This window comes from Babylonia areolata, chromosome 6, assembly GCF_041734735.1.
Source record: "Babylonia areolata isolate BAREFJ2019XMU chromosome 6, ASM4173473v1, whole genome shotgun sequence".
In the NCBI taxonomy this organism is placed as follows: Eukaryota; Metazoa; Mollusca; class Gastropoda; order Neogastropoda; family Buccinidae; genus Babylonia; species Babylonia areolata.
In genome coordinates this window covers 25,257,279-25,270,254 of record NC_134881.1, presented here as the reverse complement: position 1 = coordinate 25,270,254, position 12,976 = coordinate 25,257,279, and the positions used below count along the sequence as shown (strand labels likewise).

General features: G+C 44.2%; 1 protein-coding gene and 1 non-coding gene across 2 annotated transcripts in view; one reads left to right on the top strand and one right to left on the bottom strand.

Annotated features, from left to right (window-relative positions):
• Positions 1–12,976, bottom strand: part of LOC143282865 (A disintegrin and metalloproteinase with thrombospondin motifs 1-like) — a 56,477-nt gene that overhangs the window by 4,881 nt on the left and 38,620 nt on the right. Inside the window, exons 16-23 of the mRNA XM_076588724.1 lie at positions 12,340–12,391; positions 10,639–10,789; positions 8,595–8,776; positions 7,148–7,271; positions 5,665–5,766; positions 4,405–4,574; positions 3,113–3,185; positions 769–849 (exon numbers count right to left, since the gene is read on the bottom strand). Of these exons, the coding sequence (XP_076444839.1) occupies positions 769–849; positions 3,113–3,185; positions 4,405–4,574; positions 5,665–5,766; positions 7,148–7,271; positions 8,595–8,776; positions 10,639–10,789; positions 12,340–12,391 (935 nt within the window). The remainder of the gene's footprint in view (positions 1–768; positions 850–3,112; positions 3,186–4,404; positions 4,575–5,664; positions 5,767–7,147; positions 7,272–8,594; positions 8,777–10,638; positions 10,790–12,339; positions 12,392–12,976) is intronic.
• On the top strand, positions 9,640–9,712 carry Trnae-uuc (transfer RNA glutamic acid (anticodon UUC)). The gene has a single exon. It is a non-coding gene; the product is annotated as a tRNA-Glu (tRNA).

Below are 12,976 nucleotides of genomic sequence, written 5' to 3'. Positions count from 1 at the left end.
AGTGAAAGTCGGGTGAGACTGGATCAGTGGTACATCTCTCTCTCTCTCTCTCTCTCTCTCTGTCTCGCTCTGTGTGTGTGTGTGTGTGTGTGTGTGTGTGTGTGTGTTTCTTCTGTAGGACTGTTAGTTTTAATTATGCATGCTTCTGTAAACATGCATATATGTGCAAACACACAGACACAAATGCTCACACACATGTATACTGACAACAACAAAAAACAAACAAAAAACAAAAAGAATGAATTATTAAAGGAAAAGAATAGATAAACGAGTAAATAGATAAGATAAAGAAGTAAACGAAGAAAGAGCGAGGGAAATAGACATTATAAACGCAAAGAGACATGCAGACCGACAGACAACACGTTAGACTGGCTGTTCCACTGAATCTGTGGTTGGTTGAACCAATCAGTCACTCGGCTGTGAGTGAGTGAGTGAGTAAGTACATGTAGATAATTTATTACAGACGAGACACGCGGTCTGACTGACAGTGTATACGATATAATACAACGCAACGCAATACAATGAAATACGACTTTATCAACACCTCAAAAGGGAAGGTTTTGTTCTAAAATACACACCAAGAATCATATAAATGCAAACAATAATATAACACACAGGCATAAAAAATAATTTTAAAAATAGGCCAGCTCGGACACTAAATTAGTCTGCCAACGAACCAACATAAAAGGAAAGAAGTAAGTACTGACTGGTCTACTGATTGACTGATTGACAAAATGACTGACAGCATCACTGAGTTCAAAGACCAACCATAATGTTTGTCCACGCACATACAGCCGCCATTGGTCACATTGGCCACACCTCCGTTTTCGCACGTCGGGGACGGGGGAACTGAAATGGAAATCAGTAAACTATAACACACACACACACACACACACACACACACACACACGTGCGCGCATGCGCATACACACACATATTGAAAAATAAAAGTAGTACATCCCTCATGCAACAGCAAATTAGGCGAAACTGTTACTCAAATGCAAGGGGAAAAAGGGGGGGGGGGAATAATTTTTAAACTGGGATTCGAACCAGTCAAGGGCAGTACCATCAACTCCAAGGGACACTCGGAGTCCCTCTAACAGGATGGCATGATCCAGACTATCAAAAGCTGCACTTCGATCAAGCAGACTAGTCGACTAAATACTGAAACAAATCTCTCTTCAGCCCTGGCAAGCAGACCACTGATCCAGAGTATCAAAAGCTGCACTTCGGTCAAGCAGGCTAAATACTGAAACAAATCTCTCTTCAGCCCTGGTAAGCAGACCACTGATCCAGAGTATCAAAAGCTGCACTTCGATCAAGCAGACTAGTCGGCTAAATACTGAAACAAATCTCTCATAAGCCCTGGCAAGCAGACCACTGAGAACACAAAGGACAGCAGTCCCTGTACTGTGGAATTTTCTGCAGGCGGGCAGAAATGTTTCAAGAAGATTATGATTATTGAGAGAGTTGGTTTTACAGCTGAGCCAGAACAACTTCCTCAGTAATTTTATATAATCATGAAAAGATTCTTCTGTCTTTGCTGCTGTGTGCACATGTCAAATGATCGGTATAAGGACAGGCCCGGCGCTTCCTTTTTTGAGGAAGTGTCTGGGTTTGTTCCAATGTACCTTTTATTTACCTGTGTGCTAGCTGAATCGGTAGCGTAAGCAGCACTTTACTATTTGTTAATCGTTTTATCCCCTGACCTCATTGTTTAATTTCCACATGAAAAGAAGACTCGAAACAGGACAGAAATGAGGTCAAAGCCAGTTTTAATAAGGAGCAGTGTGACAATGGCCTGCTTGAAGGGTTGAGGAACTGTACTAGTGGCTAGAGAGTGGTCGACAATTTTGGTGACTTGAGGCAAAAGGCCATCTAGACACCGCTTAGTAAGGGATGTTGCGATGGGGTCAAGACAACAAGGCTTGGTAGATGATTCCATAGGGATGAGTTTATGAAGTTGATCCTCGGTCACATGCTGGAACAGGAACAGTTTAGGGTCATCATAGCAAGAGAAGATTGGTACAGGACACACACATGAGTCCAGATTATTACGAATCTGATTGACCTTGTCCGAGAAAAAGCCACAGAAACAACCAGGCAGATCAGATTTGGGGATGCTGGTGGGGAGAGGAGTGGCCGTATTTTTCATTCAAGGCAGCAAAGAGCTGCCTGTTAGAAGCACAAGCACAGAGTTTGTCTTCAAAGTAAGCCATCTTTGCGGCACTGACAGTGGAACTGGCACCAGCATGTGTGTGTGTGTCTGTGTGTGTATGTGTCTGTCCGTGTGTGCCTTCACACCCTCCTACTCTTCACACTCATGCACAACAATCTCACATATTATCTTTTTCTCTCTTTCTCTCTCTCCCCGCTCTCTCTCACTCACTCACACGCACGCACGAACACACACACGCACGCACACACACAGACAGGCACATGCATACATACATACATACACAGAGAGTGAGAGGTAGAGACTTAAAGAGACACAGAGAGAAATGAGCAGAGAGGTATAAACATACATATAAAGATATAAAGTAGCAGAGTGAAATGTACACCTGTTAAAAAAAATTTGAAAAAAATCAAAATGAAAATAAAAAGCCGTTTAAGTATTACACGAGTGGGCTTTTACGTGTATGACCGTTTTTACCCCGCCATGTAGGCAGCCATACTTTTCGGGGATGTGCATGCTGGGAATGGTCTTGTTTCCATAACCCACCGAACGCTGACATGGATTACAGGATCTTTAACATGCGTATTTGATCTTCTGTTTGCGTATACATACGAAGGGCTTCAGGCACTAGCAGGTCTGCACATATGTTGACCTGGGAGATCGGAAAAATCTCCACCCTTTACCCACAAGACGCTGTTACCGAGATTCGAACCTGGGACCCTCAGATTGAAAGTCCACCGCTTTAACCACTCGGCTGTTGCGCCCGTCGTTTAAGTGTTCAATTATACAGGGATGAAAATGTGCTGTCCTTTTATACAGGTTTCAGTTCTGGACGTGTAATCATATTTATAACTTGTAATAAAAATTAAGATCATAAAGGTGCTGAAGCGGAAACGAACATTAACACAACAGGTGAACACAGGTGCGGCAGCCCACCTGGATTGGGCAGAGTGTAGCCCCACAGAACCGTCACGTTGAAAAGGGCTGTAGATCCACCCATGACTTTCACCTGCCAACACACAACGACACAACGCAATGGCATGCAATAATAGTGTTACTCCGTACTCCACTGCAACGCTCTAGAGAGATAACAACAAATATCCACTTGAGTTTTGAATCGTAAATCTTGCACTGCGCAGCACAACAGCACAAAACAGCTGACAGTTTTAGCGATTCGTTCATACACAGTTCACTGCAAAACAATACCATGAACGTCAACGCAAGGCAACGCAATAAATTGCAACACAACATAACATAGCACAATGCAACACAACACAATGCAATACGACATAACATATGACAATACACCTTCATCAACGTATTTTGGAAATTCAGCATAGTGCAAGCAAGGTCACCGGGACATATATTTTACAAGAAACTTTGACGCTCATAAAAAAAACTAAACCAGAAAACCAATTTTGAACTCTAATGATCTTTCCCTGATTTGAAAAATGCATGACTGAAATGAAATTCATGAGGCGGAGAGGGGAAGAGGGGAGAGAGAGAGAGATACACACAGAGAGACAGAGACAGAAAGAGAGACAAGAGATAGAGACAGACACACACACACACACACACACACATATATATATATATATATATATAGAGAGAGAGAGAGAGAGAGAGAGAGAGAGAGAGAGTATTGCCAACGAAACAAAAGCTGAATTTGGAGATGATGATCGACATTATAAAATGATGCAGTGATAAGAGACCCAGATGCAGATTCCCAGGCTCTGACACAACCGACACAGATACGGGAGAAGAAGAAGAAGATAATGATGATGATGATGATGACGATAATGATTATGATAATAAAAAACAAACAAACACAGACTGCCCACTGACCTTCCCAGTGAGAAAGTTAGCAGAATGGTTAAGACGCTCTGTCTGCTAATACAGTGTCCGTGAGGGTCTGTGTTCGAATCCCGGTCACATCCTTTCTACCAAGTTTGACTGGAAAACCTAACCGAGTGACTAGTCATTCGGACAGCACGATGAAATGAGTTCCCGTGTGCTTACTCACTTGGCGCACCACAAGTTTTGCCGTCAGGCAAAATTCCGTACAAAATCCACTCTAATAGGTACACATTTATACATGCATGCACTGAGAACCTGAAAAACGTGTTTGGTTTTTGTTGCTGTCAGGAATCTGCCTAGCAGATGTGATGTAGCGTATATGGATTTGTCCGAACGAAGTGACGCCTCATTGAGCAACTGAAGCCACCAACCTTCATCTTCATGGGCCGGTCAGTGGGGCCCGGGGCCGTGATGATGACGTTGTTGACAGTGGTCCAGTGGGTGCCGGCAAAATTCAATGGGTTGTGCGCGTTGTTGACGATCCAGAAGCGTCCGCCCAACCCCGGCACGATCACATTCCTGTCCTCTTTGTCCATCAGAGCTGCACGTGAAGCATGTGGAGCACCGTCAGAGATAGAGTTCACCACCACCATTGTTTCGTTTTCTCATTCGTTTGTTTTCAGACAAAGCCCATAATTATACCTTTTCTTCAACTGAGGGAGAGATTTTTGCACAGAGCAATATAAACACATCGTTTTCAACCAACTTGTTTATTCAGATAAAGGCACAGTGTTTGTTTGTTTTCAGATAAAGTCCACACACTTTTCTTTACCGAGGGAGGGAGGGATACACAGAGCAATTTAAACACTAATCAACCAAATTTGTAATTCAGATAAAGGCACAGCCTTTTCCTTACTGGATGAGGATACACGCAAAAAAATTGAAACTTCGCAACCTCGCTTATGCAGACAAAAACCGTCCCTTGTCCCTTAGTGACATGGGAGTATTTCATAGAGCAAAACGAAACAAAACCAACTTAACTCTCTCCATACGAACGGCGAAAGAGACGACGTTAACAGCGTTTCAGCCCAATTACCATCATCAAAATATTGCAAGCGGAAGGCTCTTATACTGAAGAGGTGAATGTTGACAAAGAATACCACAATTCTGGGTTGGGTCATTCAGACACCCACTGGACATCCGAGGGGTCTGTGTAGAGGAGAAGAGAGGACTGGCCGTACTGAGTGAGTTAAAACACTGATCGTATACAACCAATCAACAACAAAAATCACATGCATCAAACATCATGCGATGTTACAGTGCCTGGTCATTTCAGTATTAGATAAATGTTTCATAATCGTATTTCGCAAACTGGACAAACAACTAGCACTCAGAGAAAGAGAGACACAGAGAGAGACAGAGAGAGTGAGAGGGAGAGAGAGAGAGAGCATATGTATGCATATATGCAATATGTACCAGATAACTGGCACTCTGAGCTCAGAGAGAGAGAGAGAGAGAGAGAAGAGCATATGTATGCATATCTGTAATATATACTGAATAACTGACACTCAGAGATCAGAGAGAGAGAGAGCGCATATGTATGCATACATTCAACATATACCCAGACAGATAGATAGACAGACAGACAGGTAGATAGATAGGTATGCAGGCAGGTAGACAGACAGACAGACCCAGTTTAGCATATTTATTCAGGGAAGAACTTGGATCAGGAAGAATTGCGAACTGGATGTCCTTGGTACCAGCTGGCAGCACCATGAAAGTCTCCAACGTTCCTGGGGGCAGAACACACACACACACACACACACACACACACGCACGCACGCACACATACATACACACGCACGCACGCACGCACGCACGCACGCAAGCACACACACACACATACAGACACAGACACATACAGACACAGGCACACACACAGACACACACAGATACGCACACACAGACACACACAGACACACACACACACACACACACACACGTACAGACACATACAGACACAGGAACACACACACACACACACACACACACACACACACACACACACACACACACACAAACACACACACACACACACACACAGAGTGTCAGTGAAAGAGTACATATCCATGATATATCCTTGTGTACAATCTTACATTATTTCTGTCCCCATGGTCAGTTGTGTTCGACTATGACCATCAGAACAGCAGAGGAAGTAACTGCTGTCCCGACTGTCTGGGTCAGAATTTGATAACAGTGGAGAGTGTCTTGCCCCAGTTACATCCCCACTCTCTCGGCCAAGAGGGCTTTAGGACAGTCGGCCTTGGAAATGGTTCCCAAAGGCTAGCTAGCCCCCAAAGTGACAGCACTAAGAGCCAGTACAAAGATAAGTTCATTAACAATGCAGATACACAGCACAAGCAAAAGTGGTTCTGGAGGACAGACCAAACCTACCTCTCTTTTTATCTCATCCATGTACATGAGAATATAAAAAAAAAACGCAAGCACACATGTGCACGCACAGTGATATCCCCAAATCATCGTCGTTAGGTATGATGATGGTGATAATAATTATGGGGGGAAAAACTTAGATATTTTAGTATTTGGTATTACACTCACTCACACAAAAAAAACAGCACATCGGATCGTACACGCACGCACGTGTAAACATTTGAAAGAACGTTAACAATTTAAGAATTTCCGTTATAATCGTAGAATAAACTACACGTGTTAAAAAATCTAAACATCCAGAAACAGCTCACAAACGTGGCAACAACAAAAAAAGTATATTCAAAGAAAAATATCAAGTAAAATGCAACACACACGGATATACGTGTTTTTCCCCTTCAACAACCATCTACCTGAAGATCTAGTCATCAGTCCCATTCACATGTAATATGCAGCTTCTGTTCAAACGTGTGTGTGTGCAGTGCGTGCATGTGTGAGTATGCACAAGTTTTTATATTGATATGCACTTGTACGTATCCTATTTTCTACTGTATATATATATATATATATATATATATATATATATATATATATATATATATATATATATATATTCAAAGAAAAATATCATGTAAAGTGCAATACACGCGGAAACATGTTTTTTTCTTAATAATTTTCTTTCTTTTTTCTTCTCTTTTTTTTCTAATATTTTTTTAATCACTGTACCTCCTGTCACTTTCAGCGTCGTTTGTCCACTGCTGCATGTCGAGTTGTCTCCCCCGCAGACTCCACACATGTCGTTGACTTCGCCATTCCTGTTCTCCATAGACAGCCCATCGCAGCCAAACTCCTGGGGGCGCGGGGGAAAAAGAGCTTGACTGAGTTGATTAAAACAATGAACTACTGAGGGAACGAAGAACAGCAAAAGAATATACCCTGAAGTTATCCCACGATACTCATATTACACCACAAGGCAATGAAGAACAGCAAAAGAATATACCCTGAAGTTATCCCACGATACTCATATTACACCACAAGGCAATGAGGAACAGCAAAGAAAAAACAAATTGTCCTTTAGTTACCCCACGATGCTCATAATCATTACACCACAAGGCTACGCAGTGCAATGTTGTGGAGATCGCCAACCTCCAAAAATGAGGTTACTACATCCAACAACAGAACAGAAGACATGAGAACAACATTAAAATACAACACAATGCTGTGGAATACAGTAGATCAGGAAATACAACACAACAAAGCTCAGTACATGCTGTGATTAAAAAAAAAAAACTCTAGGGAGAGCTGGACAGTACAAGGTCTTCAGAGAAGAAGCCCTCCTCAGTCAAGTGTTTCGGCCCTGAACTCCTTACACTCTAAGGGGGCCGGGCCGCACCCAGGTCATGACTCCTGGATGCCCTTGCACTGCTGCCTTTTTTTCTTTTTCTTTTTTTTCCGTGGTCCTCAGCAGGTTCGAACCCGCGCCTCCAGGGTGGTTGCAACTTCCGGACTGAGTCACCTTTCTGGCAGACGTTTCAACCACTGAACCAAAGTATGCCTAGTTTGAGTTCCAGCTGGAACTCTTTTTTGCTGCTTCTGCCATTGCCTTGAGAGCCCTTGTCCTCTCTCTTCCAGGAATCAACAGCTGTTTCATGAGGCTGTAGGCAGATGCATCACAAACCCTCTTGCACCAGTCTCTATGGCGAGGACTTTGGTTTGGAAGCCAGATTCTCTCAGGCTGCTGGCTGCTGTTAATCAATGCAAATACAACAAGAAACGAGAAGCTATCGATGCTGGTCGACCGTCATTGACACTCAGCACAAACTTGCAAAGAGATACCAGCCATTACAAAACAGCCGCTACCCAACAATGTAGCCTACACAACCAGTTCAATCCTAAGAGGTTGTGGGGATTCAGGATCAACAGTGCCAAAGGAAAAACAGTAAAAAGTAGTGTTTGAAGGCAACCAAAAAAACAAAAAAACAAAAAATCCAAAACAAAAAGCCTCAAACTGAGAAAATGGGCCGGAGAGATATACCACTCTAGAAAAACTGTGTGAATTTTCAGCCTTTCAGAATTATTTCCCTGCCTCTGATGTAGTCATCAGTGACGTCACTTTGCACGTACGTGACGCACGTGATACGTTCAAAGGCAGTCAAAGGGTGTTTTAACTCACAACGCAGCGGCCTCGCAGACACCTGGTGGTGATGCCCAGCACGCTCCGATCGAAATGGCTGACCGGTCCACAGAGAGCCCCGTCCACCTGTATCACACGGCCCAGCTGTCTCCATTGTACGCGTTCCGCCGGGCGGTTGACCGCCAATTTGCACTGCACGAGGCACGACTCCACCGTGATGGCTGCAACACACACGTACACGCGCACGCACACACAAACACAAACACACACACACACACACACACACACACGCACACACACACACACACACACACACACACACACACACACACACACACACACACGCACACACACACACACACACACACACACACACACACGCACACACACACACACACGCACACACACACACACACACACACACACACACGCATGCACACACACACACACACACGCACACACACACACACACACGCACACACACACACACACACGCACACACACACACACACACACACACACACACACACAACAACAACAACAACAACAACGCCGAACTAGCATTGAAAACGTTGGTGAGTGCGATCAGTTTCAGTTTCAGTTTCAGTTTTTCAAGGGAGCGTCACTGCGTTCGGACAAATCCATAATTATACTCTACACCACATCTGCTCGGCAATGGCAGACGGGCAGCATAACTCAATGAGCTTAGTTAGAAAAACTGCATACACCCCCCCACCCCCACACCCCACCCACACACCCCTCTCCCCAGCCAATACCAGCAGTAAGACGGAGAAAGACAGACAAAGCCGATACAGACAGAAACACAGAGAAGGGCACAGCAGACCAATGGACGATCAGACGGACAAAAAGACAGGCAGCTGTACAGAGCGAGAGACAGGCAGACAGTGCGAGACAGGCAACAAGAATTAGAGAGAGAAAAAATCTAAAAATTTAAATCAGCAACAAAAACCGCAGCCCCCCAAAAGGCCCCTCACCATTTCCCACATGTCCATCTCCCCTTAAAAAAAAAAGAAGAAAAAGAAAGATAATAATAATAATAATAATAATAATAATAATAATCACGGGCGCAATAGCCGAGTGGTTAAGGCGTTGGACTTTCAATCTGAGTGTCCCGGGTTCGAATCTCGGTGGCGCCTGGTGGAGATTTTTCCGATCTCCCAGGTCAACAACATAATTATGTGCAGACCTGCCAGTGCCTGAACCCCCTTCGTGTGTATAAGCACGCAGAAGATCAGATACGCACGTTAAAGATCCTGTAATGCATGTCAGCGTTTGGTGGGTTATGGAAACAAGAACATACCCAGCATGCACACCCCAGAAAACGGAGTATGGCTGCCTACACGGCGGGGTAAATAAATAAATAAAACCCGGCCATACACGTAAAATGTTAAATGTTACATGTTTGTCTAAGTGTGTAGGTGTGCGTACCTGAAATCTGATTGAATGACACAGAAAACGAATGATGAGCGCCCAGTTGCAGCCGTCAGTCGGCTCTACCCAGGTAGGCAGCCTGTTGTGTAAATGACTCTGTGTTTGTAAAGCGCTTACAGCTTGGTCTCCGACCGACGGGCGCAATAGCCGAGTGGTTAAAGCGTTGGACTGTCAATCTGAGGGTCCCGGGTTCGAATCACGGTGACGGCGCCTGGTGGGTAAAAGGGTGGAGGTTTTTACCATCTCCCAGGTCAACATATGTGCAGACCGGCTAGTGCCTGAACCCCCTTCGTGTGTATATGCAAGCAGAAGATCAAATACGCACGTTAAAGATCCTGTAATCCATGTCAGCGTTCGGTGGGTTATGGAAACAAGAACATACCCAGCATGCACACCCCCGAAAACGGAGTATGGCTGCCTACATGGCGGGGTAAAAACGGCCATACACGTAAAAGCCCACTCGTGTGCATACGAGTGAACGCAGAAGAAGAAGAAGGTCTCCGACCGAGGATAGGCGCTGTATAAGTATCCAAATCAATCAATAATAATAATAACAAAATTAAAAAGAATGAATTGTCGCCACCCACATCCACACCCAAACAGGAATCAACAACAACAAAACACCACATACGCTGTGAAAGGACCGACGTGTGCACGACAAAGGCTCCGGGCTGTATGTACTTGCTGATGGTACCCCCACGAGCCTTCAGAAAGCTGCACGTGTAGCTGGCCCGGTCAGTGCGCAGCCGGTTCTCCGCCAACAATTCGTCCCCCGGACAGGACTGTAATTTGACAGATTTTTTTTCTTTGAAATGATAATAATAATAATAATAATAATAATAATAATAAATCCAGTTGTAAATGTGAACGATCCCAACTTCGCTTATTCTCTATGCAGGGTTCTATGGACATAACTCTCACAGGCCACTTCAGATTTATTATATATATGTGTGTGTGTGTGTGTGTGTGTGTGTGTGTGTGTGTGTGTGTGTGTGTGTGTGTGTGTGTGTGTGTGTGTGTGTGTGTGTGTGTTCATTTCGTCTGTTCATTTCAAGGACAGCAACTCTCTCCATTTGACTGTATATCGCACACCCCAACCCCCCCTTCCCTCGCCACCCCTCCCCTGCTCGTTCCCAACTAGTGTGCGAGACGAAGATAATGCTGGTAAGATCTTTTGGTTTTCGTAGTTTACATAGACGGGCGCAATAGCCGAATGGTTAAAGCGTTGGACTTTCAATCTGAGGGTCCCAGGTTCGAATCTCGGTGACGGCGCCTGGTGGGTAAAGTGTGGAGATTTTTCCGATCTCCCAGGTCAACATGTGTGCAGACCTGCTAGTGCCTGAACCCCCTTCGTGTGTACACGCAAGCAAAAGATCAAATACGCACGTTAAAGATCCTGTAATCCATGTCAGCGTTCGGTGGGTTATGGAATTATGGAAACAAGTACATACCCAGCATGCACACCCCCGAAAGCGGAGTATGGCTGCCTACATGGCGGGGTAAAAACGGTCATACACGTAAAAGCCCACTCGTGTATATACGAGTGAACGTGGGAATTGCAGCCCACGAACGCAGAAGAAGAAGAAAAGAAGAAGAAGTTTACATAGAATCTGTGCACCTCCCCCCCCCCCCCTTCCCTTCCAACCTAATCCCCTAACATAACAGGCTCTGGAAGAAGGTATGTCCATGGATTAAGATCTATTGTGCCGTAATTTGATGACGATGGTACTCACCCTGAAGTTAATCATTTCACTTTACCTTTTCCACAAAAACGGCAACTGCTGCTTGTGCTACTGTAGTTGCTGCTACAACTGCTGTTACTGCTATTACTACTGCCTACTGCGCTGCTAGTGCTACAGCTGCCACAGCTACTGTTCCTATTACCTCTATTGCTGCTACCACCACCACCACCACCACCACCACCACTGAAGACCATAATGATGATGATTATGACCGTGAGGTTGGTAATACGTGCGAAAATAAAAGAAAATGCAGCTCTGCAGGTATTGTGGTGATTGAGTTTACGGTAATAATAACAATGACAGTAACAACAATAACAATGATAGTAATAATTATTATAATACGAATAACGATGATGATAATAGTAGTACTAATATTATGATTATTATCATAACTATTTTTGATGATGATGATAATAATAATAATATTAATAATGATAATAATGGGGTAACAATAATAATAATAATGAGGAGGAGGAGGACGACGACAACAACAACAACAGCAAGAACAACAACGACAACAACAACAACAGCAGCAGCAGCAGCAACAACAACAACAACACAACAACAACAACAACAACAACAGTGCTTACCTCCGTGTTGCATAGCTTGGCTCTGAAGCGAGGTCCCGGGCATGCCTCTACCCTGTGGAAGGAAACACACACACACACACACACACACACACACACACACACACACACACAAACGTTCAGGTGGGAGCGTTCACCTGCACCCCTTACCTACTTCTCATTGTGTTCAACTCCTCTCCTGGCAGTGTTGTCTGTGGCCCACTGCACTCAGCTAAACTACCAAGAGGAGTGGCCTCGTTTAACTCACTCAGTACGGCCAGTCCTCTCTTCTCCTCTACACAGACCCCTCGGATGCCCAGTGGGTGTCTGAATGACCCAACCTTTAGCTTCCGTCGTCAGAATTGTGGTATTCTTTGTCAACATTCACCTCTTCAGTATAAGAGCCTTCCGCTTGCAATATTTTAATGATGGTAATTGAGCTGAAACGCTGTTAACGTCGTCTCTTTCGCCGTTCGTATGGAGAGAGTTAAAAATAGCCTCCCTTCCTTGTCTTCAGTTTCTCCAGCTTTAGAGTTTAAGCATGCGCGTGAATGACTGGTGTGAAAGCGCTTTGATTTGTCGCTGCACGAGACTGAGCGCTATATAAATACCATTATTATTATTAGTAGTAGTAGTAGTAGTAGTAGTAGTAGTATTGTTG